Source organism: Pteropus alecto, unplaced genomic scaffold (assembly GCF_000325575.1).
Source record: "Pteropus alecto unplaced genomic scaffold, ASM32557v1 scaffold20, whole genome shotgun sequence".
In the NCBI taxonomy this organism is placed as follows: Eukaryota; Metazoa; Chordata; class Mammalia; order Chiroptera; family Pteropodidae; genus Pteropus; species Pteropus alecto.
The window spans coordinates 10147769-10168754 of NW_006436298.1; the positions used below are offsets into that span (position 1 = coordinate 10147769).

The following is a 20986-nucleotide window of genomic DNA, read 5'->3' on the forward strand; positions in this document are numbered from 1 at the left end:
AGGTAGGGTGTGTGAGAACAAAGCAAAAGGAAAAAAAACAAGACAATGCATACCCTGTTTCAGTAATTATGAACACAGAAACACATAAAAGACAACATTTAATACTCATAAGTACAATAATGACTATAAATTTAACAAAATGCCAAATATTCAGAAATCTTAAGAATGGAGTCCAGTCATTGAGAAAAGCTTCTTGGAGAAAGGGAAGCATACATACTATCTGAAGAAGTAAATAATTTAACTCATCAGACTACTGTTCTAAGGAGCCCAGAGATTTTTAACCTTTTACTTCATAATTATTCTCATTATATTTCTAGCTACTAGTCCTAAAAATGTTTTACATTTTGTATTGTGTTCAGTAACCTCATTAAAGCTTTAGGAAATAAAGAAAGTTAATATATATAGTTCAAAATTTATTAGTTTCTCCAGCAAACTTTTCCAGTTTTGATATCTTTAAAATTTCCTCATGATTTTCCAATGAGTGCATTTAAAATATTCCTGAAAGCAGGAACCTACCACTAAGCTTCCTCTGGATGTCAGTGACTTAACAAAGTCTGAAATCAACTTAAGAAAAATTTGCCAAATTACTAAATCTGCCAAGTCTATAAATTATTATCTCTTTCCACTATGTTTCAAAGTTTGGAAATGTGGAGAAGTTTAAGCTTTTAATAGATGAAAAGTTACATACAAAGCAATAAAATAATCTAGAAAGTAGGAATTAAATAATTTGAAAATTTCATTTGAATATCGCAGTATTTCAATACCTACTCACAGAAATGGAGTTGGCAGAAAATGTACACAAAGTAGTCATTTCTACCATCAGCAATCCGAGGGGTAGGCATAAAAGACAGATGTACTAATTATCAAATGATAAAGAGTCTGTGAATAACACAGAAGCCTTGAATCCCGAAAAAGGAAAAAGGGAAAATTAAGTCTACAGGGTAACAAAAATGAGAGATTTGTTAAAAGGGTGTGTTTAAGAGAATAAATTGAAGTCTAGATAATAAAGTTCACGTCATATCTCAAAATAAAGAAAAACATACCACCAATATGATAGATTGCTTCATTCAAACACAACTGATCCTGCCTTTATTTTGATTTTTGATATTTTGTTCACTATAGGTATTTTGCTTAGTATGCATTAATTTTTTTAAAAAAATACATTAAAATACCATTTATCTTGATTACTGAGTTTTTTGTTGCTCTCCTAAATTTCATGAGTGAGGTTAGTCCCTCACTGGTCTTACCCTAGTCTTAAGCCCTGACAACTATTAGGAAGAAATAAACATGGGATAAAGATCAAAATTATATGAAAAACTTCCATAATAGGGGTATAATACTCTTCCTTGGAGGCAAAACTGATGCATTTCATTGCCACCCTTATAAAGTATGAACATCATATCCAAAAGTCAGGGAGAAAAATACTTTGTACTCTGTAAACAAACAAAACATCCAGGATTACCTTATCTAGTTCCAAGTTCCTCAAATAAAAAAAAAGCTCAAGCCTTTCCTATAATTTACTGACTCTCGAAAAACAATTTTACCCTTGACTTCTGCAAAGACGGTATCTGAAGATATATCATGACCTGAGAAGATACAATTACATTAAAACACTCTGTTTTTTCCTACTATGAATAGAATAGCTATAAACTCTATAATCTTTCTTTCTTTAAGTATCTATAGTATTTTTAATTGGGAAATCAGTTCTCCTAAAGTTTGTATTTCCTTGCAAACTTTTTAAGCAAATTTCTTTTCTTTCCTACTATGAATAGAATAGCTATAAACTCTATAATCTTACTTTCTTTCTTTAAGTATCTATAGTATTTTTAATTGGGAAATCAGTTCTCCTAAAGTTTGTATTTCCTTGCAAACTTTTTAAGCAAATTTCTTTTCTAAATGCTATGATTACTGAGTCTTCCTTTGATACTGCTTATTGAACTCTTCCATACTTAGCTTTCTCTTGTCTATTACCTCAAACGTACAAATGAGGCTGAAAACAGGGTAGGTTGAAAGTCTATATGATATAGCAATAGACCTTCTTTAGAAAAATTATAGTACAAATAGTTACGTTTTCTACTCTCAGTTGTGCTTCCATGAAATTAAATCCTACTCAAACTGAACTACCAAGATCTCCTCTGGGATATTCTTTAAAATCTTTTATTTTTAAAAATTTGAGTTTTTCTGACTGCCTTATTGTTTACCCCCATGTCCTGATCATACGCATATATATCACAGATAAGTTCATAGAAGTTCATTTCAATAAGATAAAGGTCTAATAAGATTATCTAAAAAAAAAAAGAGCAGAATAGGATACCTACTCCATGGAATATTATACAGCTATTTTGATAAAGTTAGTGTATGGAAAAAAGGACTTGAAAAATTAACAGTAACTACCATTAAACTGTATAATTAGTGCTAATTGTTTTCATTTGCTTACCTATATATTTTCTATAAATCACAATACTTTTGTTAAAGGACAAAAGTTTGTTTTGAAAATATGTAGAACGTGTAGTTAAATATGGTAGAATCGATATATTCACCTCTACTTACTCACTAAAGCCCATTTAAATGATAAGAAAATGCATTAAACTAGGACTAAGAAATAAGGACAGCAAAAAAGAGATTTCAATCAATTTCTAGAAAATGGAAAAAAGATGAGCAAATTGATATGTCATAGGCAACTAAGGAAACCTAACTGTGCAGCAAGGAGAACTAAGTAGTATGCGATGTCGTGCCAAAGAGGCACAGAAAAAATGAGAATCAGTGATATGAAGCTCCAGGTTCCTATGAAGCTACAAACAAAAGTACGGATTAAAAAAAAGAAACATTTAGTATGCCTATAAACCATCTCTAAAAATGGCAAATTATCCCTCTAGCAGAAGACCAGAAGTTTTCTATCTGAATATTTTTAACTAAAGGAGCCCCTGGACTAAGGACTATCAAGGGAAGCTGAAGAAAAGGGTACAATATTTAAAATATGAAGAGAAGATTAAGGCAAAAGTAAGAAGTAAGACTCCCATTTCCATTCCAATCTGATACCATTCCCTACCCAAATCAACCAAGGCTCTTCAGAGAAATGGCTGATTCCAGGACTGGCACAGGTAAGGTATATCAAAGAACCTTTGAAAATCTTGAGCCTAAAAGTAAGGAAGTGCTCTCATCTGGATTATTTGTAATAGCCTCTTAAGGCTGCCTGATTCTGTTTTCCTACTGTGGTCCCTGCCTCCTACAATCTACTCTTAACAGAGTGGCCAAAAGTGATCCTGTTATAAGGAAATGCTCAGGCCTCCAGTAACTTCCCATCTCACTCAGCATAAAAGTCAAAGTCCTTAAAATGACCCACAGGCTCTATATAATCAGGCCTCACCACCTCTGCCTTCTTTTACTACTACTTTCCCCCTTTTATACTTGACTCCAAACATACAGGTCTCCTTAGAGTTCCTGCCGTTAGTCCTGGAGGGCCTTTTTGACTGCTGCTCCTTCCTACTGTCACCTCTTCCCTGATTCTTTTTCTTCCTTGAGATTTCTATTCAAATATCCATTTCACCCATTGTAGCCCCCACCCCCATTCTTACATCTCTGAAATAACAAATGATATCAACTAGAATTGGCAATGTGACATATAAAATAATGATGCATCTTAAATTTGGTGGCATCAAACTCATTAAAATATGGTACTACTTTGCCAAAGAAACTTTCCCAGATCACCCTATGAAATGCTAAAATTACAAAAGCTACTTTAAAAATGTGTTTAAGAAAGTAAAACCTGAGAACAGGTTCCCAGACAAGATCAGTTTGAATAACTTCATGGTCCTCAATTGGATAATATCATCCCCAAGCCTTTGCTTTCCTTTTTTGTTTGTAAACCTACCTTGTAGGGTTTCAGGAAAATAATGCAAATTAAAAAGGCAAATTTCAAGTATTCATCATTCAAGTCTTTTCATATTGATGTGATGTACCCTCTGGTAGTTTGTCTCTTATTTTTACCTTGATTTTGGGAATTTCTGAATAAACAAAATCCTGCTTTCAATTCTTACCCTAAAATAAAAAATGCACCATGATTCAGGCAGCCCTCAATTTCTTAATTTTCAATACGCTTTAACATCTAAACCTGTGCTGTCTGATACAGCAGTTAAGAAAATGAGATGGACTAAACCACCAGTCATATCCATTCATTATCTGAGCACAGCTATTTTTCTTGCTTTAAAATGGTCATCAAACTTTAGCAACGTCAAACGACTTGAGGGTTTGTTAAGACAGAATGCTGGGCCTCATTTTCCAGAGTTTCTGATTCATTAGGTCTGGGGTGGGCTTGATAATCTGCATTTCTAACAAGTTCACAGAGGACATTGATGCTACTGGCTTGGAGATCACACTTTGAGAACAATGTCCTCTGTCATATCTTCTTTATTTAATACTTCCTTGTTTTGATGGAGCACATTTTCCAGAAGAAAGGTTTGTTGAATGTGTGTATTTTACTTTCCATTATGGGAATTTTCAAATATATGCAAAAATAATAAACAGAATGCTGAACTCCACATACCACTATTCAGCTTCGACAGTTATTAATTCATGGTTACTCTTGTTTCATCTACAAGCCCTCTCCAATATACTCCCTCCCAAGTGGATTATTTTGAAGCAAATTCAACAAATATTCCGTCTGTAGACAATGTATCCCTAAAGTAAGATATTATAAAAAAAATGACAAGGAGTTAATTTTTTAAGACCTTTGTATTTTAAAATGCTTTTCTCTGCCCTTATACTTGCTTAATGGTTTGGCTGGATACACAATTCAGTGTTGAAAATAATTCTTCAGAAAAATGAAGGTATGGCTCATTGCATTTTAGCTTCTAGTGTTGTTCTTTAGAAGTCCACAGTCATTTTGAATCCATACCCTCTGTTGTGATCTTTTTCCCTCTGGAAACATCCAGAATCTTCTTCCCAGTTGCCTGATGCACCACAATGGTGTATCTTTAATATGGGTCTTTTTTCATCTATCAGGCCGGTCTGCCTTCCTTGGCCCTTTCAGTGTAAAAACTCATGTCATTTCTACGAATTTTTCTTGTATTCTTTCGTTGACAATTACTTTCTCCTCTTCTCTCTTCTTGGTGCTCTCGCTGTTCAAATATTAAAACTCTTGGGATGGGATGAGGTCTCAGTATCCAGTTTGCATACTTGCCTTAATCCCCTACTCAATTGTCTAATGCCTATTCCCCCACTCTCCAGCCCTGACACCATTATTTTATCTTCTCTGTAGAATAAACCTCCCATCTTTGGTCAGGTTAGGGGTAGGGCAATCACCCAACTGCCCAAAGTAGGGGGAGAAAAATCTGGGTATTTGACTGCTTCTTAAACTGATATTCAATGCATCCTCCTTATTTTGAACAACTTCCACTCCCAAATTCTTATTTCAAAAGGTATCGGGTACTGTTAAAGTTTTATGTGATTGTGATGTAAATCTAGTTCTAAGCTTTACCTACTGATTGCTTAGGATTTGAATTTTTCAGATCTACTAACTCACTTAGCACTTGTCTACATGTTTTCTAGCTTCTAAAATGCTATCTTCTATTGTCCCTTACCTGTTCTCCTTTTTTAGGGTTAAAAAAAATTTTTGTTTAATGGGCAAGGAAATAAAGTAGATACATCTTTACACAAGTGAATTCCCTACTCTTTAAAAAGCCAAATGAAACCACTTGAAGTCTTTCACAGCATAAGAAAACTTACTTTATGAAATTTGGTTTACATCTAAGTTTCCAGGAATCATTACTCAATCCTGTCTTCTGCTCTCAAGACATTATCACTTTAGAGATCACCTTAACTTCTGGGTGACCTGCAAATGGTAATGGCTTCTTGGTTTCCTAGTTCCTTATAGTCAATTTATAAGTGATCTTTTTAAAGTGATGAATCCTTGCTAGTGGGAGTATATTCTTACAAGAAAATATTGTTGGATTACTATGTAGTCTCTAACTTGGGAACCAAGAAAATATCTCATTTTCTATCAGCCATGGTTTTCTTCCTTCACTGAAGAAATGACAGGTCAAATCTACACAGTATTCACTCCAATGAAGAAGCTCAACAGCAATATCAACTTCCCCTGTGAACTGACAAGATGAGTTGTTAAAGGGTAATTTAAAATCTAAGGCTTTGTTGCTTTAATTAAACAACACTATGCAACTGTAAACTCAAACTGAAAAGTAAAAATTTAAAAAATTCTAAAACTATACTAGGAAATAAACAGACTTCAAGGGCTCCTAATTCAGAGCAAAAAATCAGCAGAATATACATTCAAACATAATTTTCTGATGATAGTGACAAAAATCAATATGCTAGGTTGGGAGAAAATAATTGTCAAACACATGTCTGATTATAAAAAAAACAAATCTCATAAAAATTATGGTATCCAGAATATATAAAGAACTTTAATAACTCCATATTAAGAAAGCAAACAGAAACAATCTGAACAGACATATTATCAAAGAGATATAAATAACAAGCAGATGAAAAGATGTTTAATATCATTAGTCATTAGGAAAATGCAAACTGAAACCACAATGAGATATCACTATACACCTGCTAGAATGGTTAAGATTAAAAAAAAGCAAGTGCTGACAAAAATGTTGAGCAACTGGAATTCTCGAACATTGCTAGCAGAAATATGAAATGGTACTGCCACTTCAGAAAACCATTTGGCAGTTTCTTATAAAGTTAAACTTAAATCTACCATAAGACCCAGGAATCCCATTCCTAGGTATCTACCCAAAAGAAATAAAAACACATGTTTACACAAACCCTATAAGCAAATGTTTACAGCATTCTTACTTATGGTGGCCCCAAACTGAAAACAAATATATATCCATTAAATGGTGAAAAGATAAACAAACTGTTGTACATCTATACAGTGGAATAGTACTCAGTAATAAAAAGGAACAAGTTGGGCATACAAGCATAAACATGGATGACTCAAAAGCATTATGAAATGAAAAGCCAGACACAAAGAGCTGCATACTGTATGATTCCATTTATATAACATTCTAGAAAAGGCAAAACTACAAGAAGAGTAGTTGCCAGAGGTTGGGATGGGGAGAGAACTGACTACAGAAAGAGGTAGGGGAGAACTTTCTGGGGTAATGGAAACTGCCTATATCCTGATTACATGACTGCACACATTTGTGAAAACTATAATTATACACTTAAGAAGGGTGAATTTTACTAATATAAATTATACCTCAGTAAATCATTTTTAAAAAGGCACATCATTCTTTAAAAAAAGTGAAACAAGGAAAAAACAGGAACATGCAGAAAGCATATTTAAAAATTAACTATATATATAACTGTATCTATCTATATCACTATAGATATATACCGATATAGAACCACTTGGTAGAAGAAACGTGCTTACAGAAAATGCATGAGAATCTATTCAAATATGACATGCCATATATCTTGGCTCTAAAGTCACCTACAACTTTGCCTCCTGTAATAAAAGGCTTTGCCAGCTTCTATTCTTTTTCTTAAAATTTCATGATTTCCAATACAAACATTTCACAAAATAAACAAAAAATTTGAATGCCTACTATGTGCCAAGAACTGTGCAAGTGCTTTTATGTTATTACATTCAATACTTGTTCAAACATTCCATACTTAGATCTTATCCACCCTCCCTCCCCGCCCCAATCTTTAAGAAGGTGAGGCTCAGAGAAATTTAGTAATCTGCCCAAAGGTACTTCTGGCCATAAGAAGCAGAGCTAAGATCTAAACTTAGGTTTGACTTCCGAGCCCCTGGATAATATTTTAAGCACTTTGGAAATTACGATAAAATGTTAAATAAAAAACACTAAATAAAAACTGGTATATGTGAAGCTTAAAAGACCTTCAAAAAAACTATGAAAACAAGCCTCTTGCTAACTATTCCAAGTAGGCAAATCCAGAAAATTATGCGTATTCCTTGTTTTAAGGAAACTTGAATGCTAAAATACAGATCATATTTATTACAGAGATTTAACAAAAGACGATAAATAGTAAATCACAAATTTTAAAGAGCTGCTTTATAAATATTTAACAGTTGCGTTCCTGCAAGTCTTACATAAAATAAAATGCATCAATATGCATTTTTCCTATGCTCAGTGACATGTGACAAAATAACACCAGATGGGTATCAGGAGACTTGGGTTCCAGTCTTAACTCTGACATTTTGTGTACAGGTTTAATTGTGCGCTCCCAAATTTATATGTCAAAACCGTAAACCTGTGTACCTTAGACTATGACTTAATTTGGAAATAGGGTAACTGGAAATGTAATTAGTCAGAATGAGGAGGTCATACTGGAGTAGACTAGGCTCTTAATCGAATATGACTGGTGTCTTAATAAAATGGGGAAATTTGGCCATTGATACACACACAGGGAGAACACTGTGTGAACATGAATGCAGAAATCAGGGTGATATATCTATAAGCCAAGGAATGTCAAAGATTACCAGCAAATCACCAAAAACAACAAAAGTAACCAACCTTGACAATATCTTGATCTGGACCACTAGCCTCCAGAACTGTGAGACAATAAATTTCTGTTCTTTAAACCACCCAGTTTGTGGTACTTTATTATGGCAACCCTAGCAAACTAATGAATGTATTTTGTAATTGTATAATTTTGGGCAAGTTATTTTAACATTCTGGGTCTTAGATTTCAACTGGTACCCTTTTTTATGTTTTCCCTATTTCAAAATCTCTTACCAAATATTTAAAATATTTCTTACTATATTCAAATTAGTCAAGTTACATTATTAGAGTCACATTTAAGTTATCTAAAGATATTTCTAAATGAACTGCTGAGAAGATATTAGCTTCTCAAGGCATAAATCTTACTAGTATAAGCTTTTAAGTTCTTTAGAAATTCACTGACAAATGCTTCTCAAATGAGAATTATCAACTAGTTTCTTATCTAGTGGTTTTATTTCTTGCATATGCCTTCCTCTCTTTCCTTCAGTTCTTACTAATACAACTCAATATTGAAAATTGCACACTTGATAACAAAGCCAACTTCTTAGATTTCTCACTAATCTGGAATTCCTTATATAATGATTATTCATGGCACTACTCAACTTGGTGATATCCAATTTGCTGAACATCTATCATAACTTTTTCCTTTACAATTCCACATTGAAAAACTTGTTAAATAAGACTATTCTTTATTTGTCACTTAAAATTTTTTATTTTGAACACTTCCTTCCCTGACTTTTACATCTCTCTTGGCTTCTTTAAATTTGCCAAGATCTTCCAACTACTTCTCTTCCAGCTTTTACTTACCTAAAAGCTATTTGGCTTTAATATTCTTTTTAATCTAGCAATAAACATTTTTACTTACTGCCTTTTGATTTTCCTTCTGAAAATATTAAAGCATGAAACTGTTGAATAAATTTCCCTAAAACAATCATGTTAATAATAGAAATTCCATTTATTTGGTAACTAAAGAAGTTCTAAAAGATATTAAGTATACAGAGTCAGATATCTACAGTGAGATTTGGGAATACAGAATTTACGCATACCAATTCTAAAGACATGAAACCAAAATATCTACCTACCTAATTCCCAAAAGATCTTCTAATTTCAGTAACTGCAAATTAACCACTTCTTTTATCTTCACAAAAGGAACATTAGCAGTTTAAGGAACTGGTTAATATAATATTAGCAATATAATTTTAAACACGGTACAAAAAGAAGGAGTACACAAACCAACTGAACAGAAGAGAGCTCAGAAATGCTCTCAAATACACATAAGAATATATTATAATAAAGGTTGTCATTGCAAACCAGTAGGGAAAAGATGAGTTATTCAATTAATAGTATTCGACTACATGGTTAGTCGTTTGGAAAAACATAAAAAGCTAAATCTTCACATTAAGAATTTCCAGGAAATGAATAAATTCTCTCAGGAAATATTTTGTTCTTTGGAAGTATTTCACCCAATTTATTATGACATAGCCAAAGGACATGATTTGAATAAATTAAGAATTACTTAATTAGTAAACTAAAATAAGAGTGAAGTTAACAATGAATTAGGTTCTAACAGAAAAGGCAGGCTCAATACCAATGTTTATAGCAGCATTATTCGCAGTGGCCAGGACATGGAAGCAACCGAAGTATCCTACGATAGATGACTGGCTAAAGAAGCTGTGGTACAGGTATACAATGGAATATTACTCAGCCATAAGAAGAGATGAAATACTGCCATTTGCAACAACATGGATGGACCTCGAAATAATCATACTAAGTGAAATAAGCCAGACTGAAAAAGTTGAAAATCACATATCACGTATATGTGGGATATAAACCTAAAAACAACAAATGAACAGAACAAACAGAGACCCATGGACAATGGACTAGTGGTTACCAGAGGGGAGGGGGGGAAGGTAGATAGGGCGGGGCGGGAAATTTAAATCATTTCTTCAATTTAATTAATTACTTAATTTAAAAAAATAAAGAAGAAAAGGCAGGCTCAAACACTAGGTTCACCAACTAATAATATACGTTAATGAATGATCACAGTAAAGTCACAAATCTTCAAGTGTTGATTTCTGTATATATGAATACTATCAATTTCATAAGGGTGTCATGTGACCAATTCAACATCGATGATTATTTTTTGTCTACATATAATTAGCCTATATTTAAGAAAAGCAAAGGATGCCTACTTAAGATTAGTATTACATTTTAAAAATTTAACTCAAGTACATATTCTATTTGTAAATTTTATTCTGAGAAGTTCCTGAATTGTTATATTTTGTAATTTCTTTGAAATATGTAACACTGAACCTGTAAGCCCATGAAGCAAAGAACAGACTGAAAGTTGAAGGAATTCAGGAATATAAATGCTTGTGTTTCTCCCTACGATCTGTTCCACTGTATCTAAGACTATCACTCAAATTCTGCTGCCTCATTGATCTTTCTGCCTTCTCTACTACTACCAAGTCCAGTGAATAGTCCAGTGAACATTTCTATCAGGTCTCTACCTAATCCCTCCTTTCAAAATATTCAAATTATTTCACTGTCCTACCAATCCTGCATGCCAATACAGAAATAACAAAAAAAATCTACTAACATGTTGTTTACTCCTTAAAAGACTCAATGTAAATGTTTATTAAAAACTTTTCTTTTCCCAAAATAAGACATGCACTACTATCATAGCCCATAATTCAAGACAGGATAACTATATTTAACTTTACATAAACTAACATGGTATCCTAAGAATACTACTACTTAGTAAAAAAGGTAAAATTTCATTCCTTCCTATTTTCACATCAGCCATCAACACATTATTTTCAAAGACTCCAGCATTATAACAAATATCTGACAATATGCAAAAGAAGGTAGGAGAGGAAGAACCTATGAAAGACATTTCAAATAAGACATTTCTATCCACGATTCTGTCTTCTAGCATGAATAATGTTTTATCTTAAGAGAAAACCCTAAAATACAAAACTAGATACAATTTCAAAATATACTATAATATACCACACACCAAAGTACTGAGCCTTTATGTTCAAAATATATCTTTAAAATTGTACCTAAGAACAGATAGTACTTTCATTCTTAATATTTCCGAATAATTTATCTATGTTTTTCCATCTCAGTATTCAACTAAGCTTGTTTTCAAACTCTGAATATCCAAAAGGGGCAGAATGTATGAAAAATGATGGGAAAATACTGTAAGATTTTTCTTAAATGTGAACCATAAACATAATATGTCAGATTTAGATATCAACACAAATCCAAAGTACTTTTTACTTTTATAAATATAAATTCTATCATAATGTGAATTCTCTTTGAATGTATCAGTAAAATCTATGATTCAGTTTTAACATATCCATTTTTAGATTTTAACTACTATAGCTCTATAAAACTGACGTGCCTCTATTAAACTGACCTCTATTAAACTGACGTGCCTTAACCAACTTTTTCTGCCCTTTATTAAATAAATATGCTATGGCATACTGACCACTCTCAACTAGTATGCTGTTTTTAACATATTCAGTCATTTCTGATCTCACTAGTTGAGTTATATGTTTAATAAGTCAGTTTGTTGTTCCCAAACCTACTTATGCCAGTTTACTTCTATTCTTTACATAATTAAACATTATGTAAGCATAAGGAGTACAAGTATAGAAGGTTTATTTCTATGTAAACTATGTTGAATGAAAACTAAATAGATTACTCAATATAGGTGACTCATACTTTTGAAAGGTACTGAATTAGATAAAGGTGAGACATCTGTAAAACAGTAGGGAAAATCATAAACAGCAAAAAAGAACCTATGTTTAGGGTCTTTCAAAAGTATCTTTAAGCTTTTATTTCACTTTGCAAATCACTGGAAATTGTAAATCATGCATTATGGATATAGTTTACACAAGAACAACTCTCAACTCCACATTCAAAGGGATGGTGTTAGCTCTATATAAAAAAGTTGGCAAATATAGATTTATATATTTTAAGTTAGAATTTTAAAATGTTAAGATATGTTTTTTAATTTTCCCACCTTAATATTTTCAATAACCTGCCAAGTAACTGTTCCAAATCTCAACATATACAAAGCCTTCTAATATCTTTTTTTCTGAAGGCCTTAAATAAATAGGTAAATATTACATGTCTATATAATGCAGTAATAAACACCCTAAAAAATATTAGACTGTATGCTCTATGAGGGCAAGGATTTTATTGTTCACAGATGTATACCAAACACCTAGAATATTTCTTGGTGTGTAGCTGATGCTTCATAAATATTTGTTGAATGAAAGAGAACAGAAGCTTACCGTGATGACAGCCTTGCTGAGACAGATGGATCCTCTGCAGCCATACTCTGTCTCGTCTTCAGATTTGTAGTAACTGAGAGCATTACTTTTTAAAACTACCCAACGATCCTGCCACCCATGAATGTAGTTTGTCCACTAGGGGTAGGGGGAGGGGAGGGAAGAGAAAAACAAAGAAGTCAATATTTTAGAAATTCAAACTTTCTGTAACAGCAAATGAATCTAATTTTAAAACCAAAATGTGAAATGTTATAATGTAATTATAAATAGTAAAAATGATTACAAAATGTGGAAGGTTTATGTTTTCTAGATTGTATAATGATTTTCAGTAATTTTTTAAAAATTATAAATAAAACAAATAGATAAATATAACACTTTTTCTCTAACATTTGAGGAATAAAAGAGAAGCAAATTTCAGTTAAAAATTCTGCACAGCAAAGGAAATCAACAAAACAAAAAGGCAACCAATCGAATGGTAAAAGATACGTGCAAATGATACTTTCGATAAGGGGTTATTATCCAAAAAATATAAAGAACTTATACAACTCAACAACAAAACCACCTGATTAAAAAATGGGCAGAGGATCTGAACAGATATTTTTCCAAGGAAGACATACAGATGGCCAGTAGGCATATGAAAAGATGTTCAACGTCACTAATTATTAGGGAAATGCAAATCAAAACTGCAATGAGATATTATACCTGTTAGAATGGCTATTATCAAAAGACAAGAAATAACAAATGTTGGAGAGGATATGGAGAGAAGGGAAGCTTCATACACTGCTGGCTGGGAATGTTAAACTGGTGCAGCCTCTATGGAAAACAGTATGGAGGTTCCTCAAAAAATTAAGAATACAGCTACAATATGATCCAGCAATTCCTCTTCTGGGTATTTATCAGAAGAATATGAAAACACTAATTCAAAAAGACATATGTACCACTCTATTTGTTACAGTATTATTTGCAATAGCCAAGATATCAAAGCAACCTAAGTGTCTACTGATGGATGGAAAAGATGTAGTAAAGCCATAAAAAATGAAATACTGCCATTTGTGACAACATGGACAGATCTTGAGAGTATTATGCTAAGTGAAATAACTCAGATGGAAAAGGACAAAAACCACATGATTTCACTCATGTGGAATTTAAAACAAAAAAAGTAACAAATGAACTGACAAAACAAAAACTCATAGATACAGATAGCAAAATGGTCGTTACAAGAGGGGAAGGGAGGTTTGAGAAAAGCGAAATGGGTAGCAAAATGGGTAAAAAGGGTGAAATCTATGGTAACGAATGGAAATTAGACTTTTGGTGGTGACCATGCACTAGAGTATACAGATACTGAATTATAATGTTGTACACCTGAAATTTATGTTATTAACTAATGTCACCTTAATAAAAAAATTAATTTAAAAAATTATGCTTTGGTCTTTGTGTACTTTCATTCTCCCCTCTTCACCACCTTCATGACACTTAAATTATTTTGGTCTCTACCATAATTAATATATTCAATAGAAAAGTTAGTTTGGTTATAAATTATACAGTCTCTCATTTTCCTATAACAAGTACTCCATGAAACCTTGTAAATCAACAGAAGTATGAAGCCAATCATGGCCAAAACTGTACTTCTGTTCTAAGTTACTTCTATGTTAAAATTTATGATGTTCATAACAACATCAAAGTAAAAATACTAGATTAATCTTTAGTAAGTCTACACTTCATTTTTTCCTTCACAGTACTCAATATTTCATATTTTAAAAAGTTAATTCATTTTCCAAGTTCCTCTGAAGAACTAGTTTTCAAACCCAAAAGTAATACAGATATAAAACTGATTTTCAAAAATTTGGATTATTGGTTTCCAATAAGTATAAATGATTTTTGTATTGCTAAAGTCTTGCTGTATACTGAAGATCATAATAAACTTGCAATGGCAGAAATGTAATCTCTATGGGAATTCTAGATTTTGCATATTTTTATGCTCTGAGGGTTTTAAGTATACACAATTCCAAAACTATCTGCCAAAAACTAATTCAAAATGGATTGTTAAAAATATACGTACTGCATTGGCTTCGGGAAATCTTTACTTTCTTATTCCCTAATTCAGCATGCTTGAGATGGTTCAGGTCTTAAATCTTCTAAGTCCCATCATTACAACTCCTCCTTGAGAGCTCATTCATGTTGGCAATTTAACTCATTCTTTCCTAAGGGCTCTTTAATCACCATTTCCTTATTTTGAACTCCTTATGACTTACCAACACTTAGACTCTAACTTGAAATAATGATGCTTACATACAAAACTGAATTCACCTCCTCCTGTAAGGAGTACTCCCTATGTTCCTTCCCATTTTCTTGACTCTAGACTATTAGTCAAGGGTTATTTCTTTGACTCTCACAGTCATTTAGACTCAAACCTAACTAAAGGTTCATGTGCTATAAGGACTGAATAGTGGATACAAAATCAGAGACTCAATTACTTTATTAGTTATGTGGAGTTTTGACAAGTTATTTAACTTTCCTGAGTGTCAGTTTGCCTATTATTTGAATGGGTGAATAAAATCATGAAGACACCTACTATATTCATAGGCGATACTCAGTACCTGACGGTTCCTTCTCAATCTTTACAGCCCACCACCAGCTCATAGTCATCTTTTTTTTTTTTAATATTAAACCCTTACACTTGTCTCCTCTTCTCTATTTTTAATCAATCCAATCAAATTACCAGGTTCCTGGATCCCTGAGAAGGCTTAATAACCTTATATCAAATAACTTCTACTTTTTATTTCATAACTTACATAATCTTATTTACTTATTAAGCATATTTGCTTTCTTATCTTACGTATTAATCTCACTGAACCTTCAGCTCCAAGACTTAAGATTAATAACTCTCCATTGCCTATAATATAAATTGGTTAGTCCTACCTCACTTCCAATTACTGCCCCCAGAAGGCTGGTAACTGTGTGACTGTGGTCATGTTACTTATCTTCTCTCTTTCTCTGTCAAACTCTACTTGAGAGTTGTTAAGGTTAAATAAGAATAGACTTAGAACATTACCAAGCACACAGTACTTTCTGACTTGGAAGCAAAGTTATGCATATTTAATGTTTAACCTTCACCACAGCTCATAGAACAGACCCCTTCTAAAGTAACAGAAGTGGCCCCAGGAATTCTGTGTCCACAATTTTATGTTTTCTTACAGAGGACTCAATACATTATATAAGTTTCACTACACTTTACTTAGTGAATGTTAAACCATTATCACACCTAGAAGGCAGATTTTTGCCTTTCTCTACCCTCATACGTTCATCACTCTTCCCCATTTAACAAATAGAGACAAGGCAATATGCTAGGCATTGCAAAAGAATCAAAGAATCCTGCTCCTAATAGTCCAGCAAGGTATATTTTCAATAGAAAAAAAAGTCCTACATTTAAAATAAGAATAAAAAGCAAGTGACAAACAAAATGCTGTGGGAATTCAAGGGAAGGAGATCTGGAACGGTTGGTGAAATAAGAAAAGGCTTCATGGAAAGAACAGTATTTGAGATGGACTCTAAAGATGGGAAGAATTTTAGCCAACAGTTAGGTGAGTGGAGAAATAGAAGACATAGTAAACCTCAAAGGATGAGAATTCAGAAGAAGCTGCATGCTAATTACCCAGGCTTTCGTTGCTACTTTAACTACGTTACTCAATAGCAGGAAAAGGATGGAGGCTGAGTTCTAACTCGTGTTTAAATTACCAAGTGAATACAAAGGGCTCAAAATATATAGGTACTTTAAATTCTAAAACACATAACCAATATTAAATACTCTTGATTAAAAAGCTTCCAAAAAAACATTATATATAACAATAAATTGTTAAATTTCAGGGAAATTTCCTTCATAGGTTTTATCGAGAATACCGAAACCTAAATTCCTATTGACCTAAGTATGCAGCAAAACTAAAGTTATTTACCTACCATAGAAACAGTCAAATACTACATTACTAAGCATTTAAATATCAAAGAGATAGTCTTTCATTTTCTTCTATACTTCCATACAGTATACCAACTACACTGCTTTGAAATAAGATGAATACTCGGAGCACTGACTCCAGCAGTCATTCTAATCCCAAAATGATAATCAATAGGCCAAAAGTACAGCTTGTTTTGTAAAATACTTAGCACAATATTAATTTGAAAGTCTGATCTCATATAAGAAAAAGGATATTACCAGAATCACTTAGGACCCGTTTCATAATAATTCTATCTAAAAATGTATATTACACAATGTGTTCGATAGATTCCTAAATTACAAGATATATGTACTTTAAAGAAACCCTAGAGAGCTTTGCTTTACTGAAAACTTCCACTGCAATTCCAATAACGATCATAATATCAACACACGCCCTAATTTTTCTGCTATGCAAATAAGAGTTAACACTTTTCAAGTCTCCGTTCTAACATACTCATGCCTTTCTTAGGCCTTTTCTCATCACCCTTCTGAAGACAATATAAAAACCTAATATGAAACAATTCCAAAAGATGTCCAAATGTTTAGCCAAAGTATTTATACTGGAACCAGGGTGATTTCTTAATAGCCAGTAGCTGCACATGACCTAGTATCTTGTGATCTTGTGACCAGCTTGTTGAGAGACTGGCCCCAGCTCCTCCTTCGCCAGGTTGCTAGCTCCAGCCATTTCTAAAAGTCTAACAGAAAGTGGGTGGGCGGGGGAAAGCAGTGTGGATCTTCTCACAGCAAAACTTTAAAAGACGAAGAACAAAAAAACTAAAACCCTCCATGTACTATCAAAAGAAAAAAACATTCATCATCTCTCAAAAAGGGCCTCATCCATTTTAACTAATTAGCCTTAGAGTCCTACGAATGACTGCTTTGCTAAAATTTTGAAAACTACAGGAAAAGTAAGATGTCTTTTCCTTACTCTGAACCTCTGACTGCAAGAATATTTTATTATTAAATAATGCTCTTCTTCCTGAACTAGAGGTCACTATCTATTCTGACGTATTCCAAGTCACTATATTTCTTGTACCTATCACGTGCCGATTCAATAGCTCTTTTCTGAAATGGGGTAAAGGGTGAGGGAAAAAGTACAAAAGACCTCCTCATTGAGATTTCTCTCTACATATAACCTGGCATGGTTTACCACCTCAGATTTCAGCACCAAGTCTAGCTGCTCCAGCTTCTGTCTAAACAGCGGCGTCCCCAGAACCCTCCAACCCTACTCTGCTCAACATTTCCGGACTAACCTCGTTTGAAAGGTACGATCTGAAGCGCTCCCATACTCAGTTGTTCGGACGCCGATATTGCCCAACCCAGATTCTTATACCCGGGACAGCTGCCGCCCTGAGTTTCAAGTCACAGTGCCCATCCCGCTCCCAAACTGGATCCGGGGCTGGGACACGTTTCCCCAGTCCTCAGCGGCCGCAGACACCACAGGGCAGGCAAGGAAGACGATCTTCTCTCCCTTTCCCCATTCCACCTCTGGCCCGCACACTCTGCAGCAGAATTCAGCCCCGCACCCCGGCACATACCGCAGCCCCCGCCCCGGGACAGTCCGTACCTCCCGCCCAGCCCCACCCCGCTCTCAGCGGCTTGCCTCGCGACAGGTGAGTTTGGGCAGGGGGCTTTTGGCCCGCGGATTGCTCACCTTGCTGAGGACCCCGCACCGCTCCACAGGCGGCCCGGACTCCGTCTCCGGATCCTCCTCCGAGCCCGACGAGTTCCAGCTTTGGTTATCCGACATGGAGGCGCGACAGACGAGCAGGAGACCGGCCCCCGCTCCCCGAGCTGCGCCGGAGGAGGCGCCCAGTCCCCGGGGTGAAATGTCAGGGGATGGTGATGGGAAGAGTGCCCGCTCCGGGGCCGGGGGGTGTTGGAGAAGGGACGAAGTCCGCCCCACGCGCCGCCGTCGCCGCCGCGCCTGACACCGAGCGGACCGGGGAAGGAGAACGAGCGGCGAAGGAAGCCTGCCCTTCCAGCCGTCAGGCGCCGCCGTCGCCGTGACCCCTGCGCTGCGCCCCGCGCTGCCACCCGAACTCAGTCCCCTTGATGCCAATCTCAATTAGAGAAGGAAAGGGGGAGGAGGAAAGGAAGAGAAAATCCAGCTGCAGAGACTCGGGTCCGCTCACACCTCCGCTACAGCCGCCATCTTCCTGCTTGGCCCACTATTTACCCACCCCTCCCCTCTCCCCTCCTCTTCGTCCTCCCATTCTCCTCCGGCTCCCCGCCCCGTCCCCCTCCCAACGTCTGACGCAGCACGCTGAAGGCTTGGGGTCCCTCCCGCACCCTACCTCCCGCCCTCCCCGATGACGCAGGGTAGAGAAGTAGGAGGAGCGGAGAAAGAAAAAGGGATGGGGATGCTGCTCTGCTGCATTCTGGGATAGACGCAGCTCCGTCGGCCGCGCAGCCTCCTGGGAGTTGTAGTCGCGATCCTGAGGCAACTGGTGAGTGTTTCGTGCCGCAAAGGCTTGTCGTCTTAGGGATTGTCAAGGGGTGGTGGGCTTCGTTTGACAGTTGCGTGATCGGTTCCCTCGGCCGCGCTTCTCTCTCTGCCTAGCGTGTTTATGACGAACTCGCTGGGCTTGCGGGGCCGGACGTGAGATAACTCCGCTGAGGATGCCGGGCCTGCCTTCCACGGCGGCTTCTTGAAAGCCCGGGAGCATCTTGCCCCTAGCCTGGGCGGGAGTGTACCGGGCGCTTCCGCCTCAACCCAGAGGCAGGGGTTTGCGACCTTTCTAGTGACCAGAGTGTTTCTTTCCGCCAAAACAGACCTGTAAATTTTGAAGGTCTTTCATCTCGCTCTTTAGAAATTAGACTTCACATTTCCCGCTTTTGAAGGAAGAATTTTCAGTTCCTTTCACCAGATCAAGCGCTTCGCATTTGTTAGATTTCCAGAATTTTATTTTGTGGAAAGTAATTTTGAATTTGTCGGAGAATAAATCATGTTTGAAGAGTTTTTAAAATAAAATAGGAGTGTGAGATGATAGCCTGGAGTAAACGAATGTCTTCCGGAGACTCAGGTTAACCATTCTACTGACCTACCTCTCTCTAAAAGGTAGAGAAGGTTGGAATAGAAACGTTGTTCTCTAAGAATGGCCAGAGTGAATACTAAGAGATTAGGCCATAGAAGGCTCGCTTTAAGACTAGAATTGAATTAGTGTAAAGACCAGTAGATCTAACAAATCTTGTCTAGTCTTTTTAGATACATTGTAAGGATAAGTTTTAGTGAGAGATCTTTAACTTTGTAGCTTCATGTCTTTCCTTTGCTACTTTTACATCTTATCAATTTCTTAATAATTGCTGACAGTATAATTCGTTATTAAAACTTATAAAAAATACCTGCTTACTGCACGAATGGGAAGATAAGAGTGAAATTTTGAGTCTGGTGGAAAAGGCACAGTAGCTAGAAATAAGTATAGTAGGGATAGAGGCCAACTTAACTGGAATCTTCATGAAAAAAACAGAACGATGGCAAGTGTCTCTGAGAAGTACCTGTCCTCCGTTCCCAAGATTGACTCATGGATGCTGAATCTGCTGTAAATAAGTTAGAAATCGTTTTTCACTGTGAAATCAAGTGATAATTGAAAGCCATTAAGATGAATAAAAAACTTAAAGCTTTTGAAAATACTTTGTCAACATGTTAAAACATAATCCCAAGATTGTCATTCAAAAGAGAAAAAAAGAATAAACCCACTTAGCACATTTTTCCTCTTTATTGAATTATTAAATTATACCTTTAGAAGTTGACTGACGTAGCAATTAAGTTTTGCTTTGCCTTCCGATTACCTAATGTAGCTAGACTTACTATTTCTGATTTTTTTTAAGGTCTAGGTTTTAAAATGTCATCAGTTTTAAGCAAATGATTGTGAATAGTTGAAAAATTCACTTCATAATGCAATTTAGAATTACGGAAGCATTGTATATGTTTATTTTTAAATTGAACTTTCTGTTGTATTTTATACATTTCTAAGTTGTGTTTGGTTGTAACCTTCAGCACTTAGATCACAAGAATCAACACTTAGATCACTAAGCTGTCCACTTATTCACTTATTTCCACTTATTCAGTAGGAAATTGTTTTATTGTACTTAGTATTAATATGAAAGAAATTGCCTTTCAAAAATATTTTTTGCCACAATCTTCCTCTGTGCTTAAAAGACTATTTAAATTTGATTTTAATTTCACAAAGATTTTT

General features: G+C 35.2%; 2 protein-coding genes across 4 annotated transcripts in view; one reads left to right on the forward strand and one right to left on the reverse strand.

The window, feature by feature from the left end:
- COL4A3BP (collagen type IV alpha 3 binding protein) overlaps window positions 1–18970 on the reverse strand; it is a 78092-nt gene extending 59122 nt beyond the window's left edge. For both annotated transcript variants that reach the window (XM_006913150.3, XM_006913149.3), the window contains exons 1-2: window positions 18442–18970; window positions 12803–12937 (exon numbers count right to left, since the gene is read on the reverse strand). In XM_006913150.3, the coding sequence (XP_006913212.1) occupies window positions 12803–12937; window positions 18442–18537 (231 nt within the window). In that variant the 5' untranslated portion in view covers window positions 18538–18970. The remainder of the gene's footprint in view (window positions 1–12802; window positions 12938–18441) is intronic.
- Window positions 18971–19123: 153 nt separating this feature from the next.
- The window catches only part of POLK (DNA polymerase kappa), a 58072-nt gene continuing 56209 nt past the window's right edge, over window positions 19124–20986 (forward strand). For both annotated transcript variants that reach the window (XM_015590418.2, XM_006913151.3), the window contains exon 1: window positions 19124–19237. The gene's annotated coding sequence lies outside the window, so the exon portion shown is untranslated. The remainder of the gene's footprint in view (window positions 19238–20986) is intronic.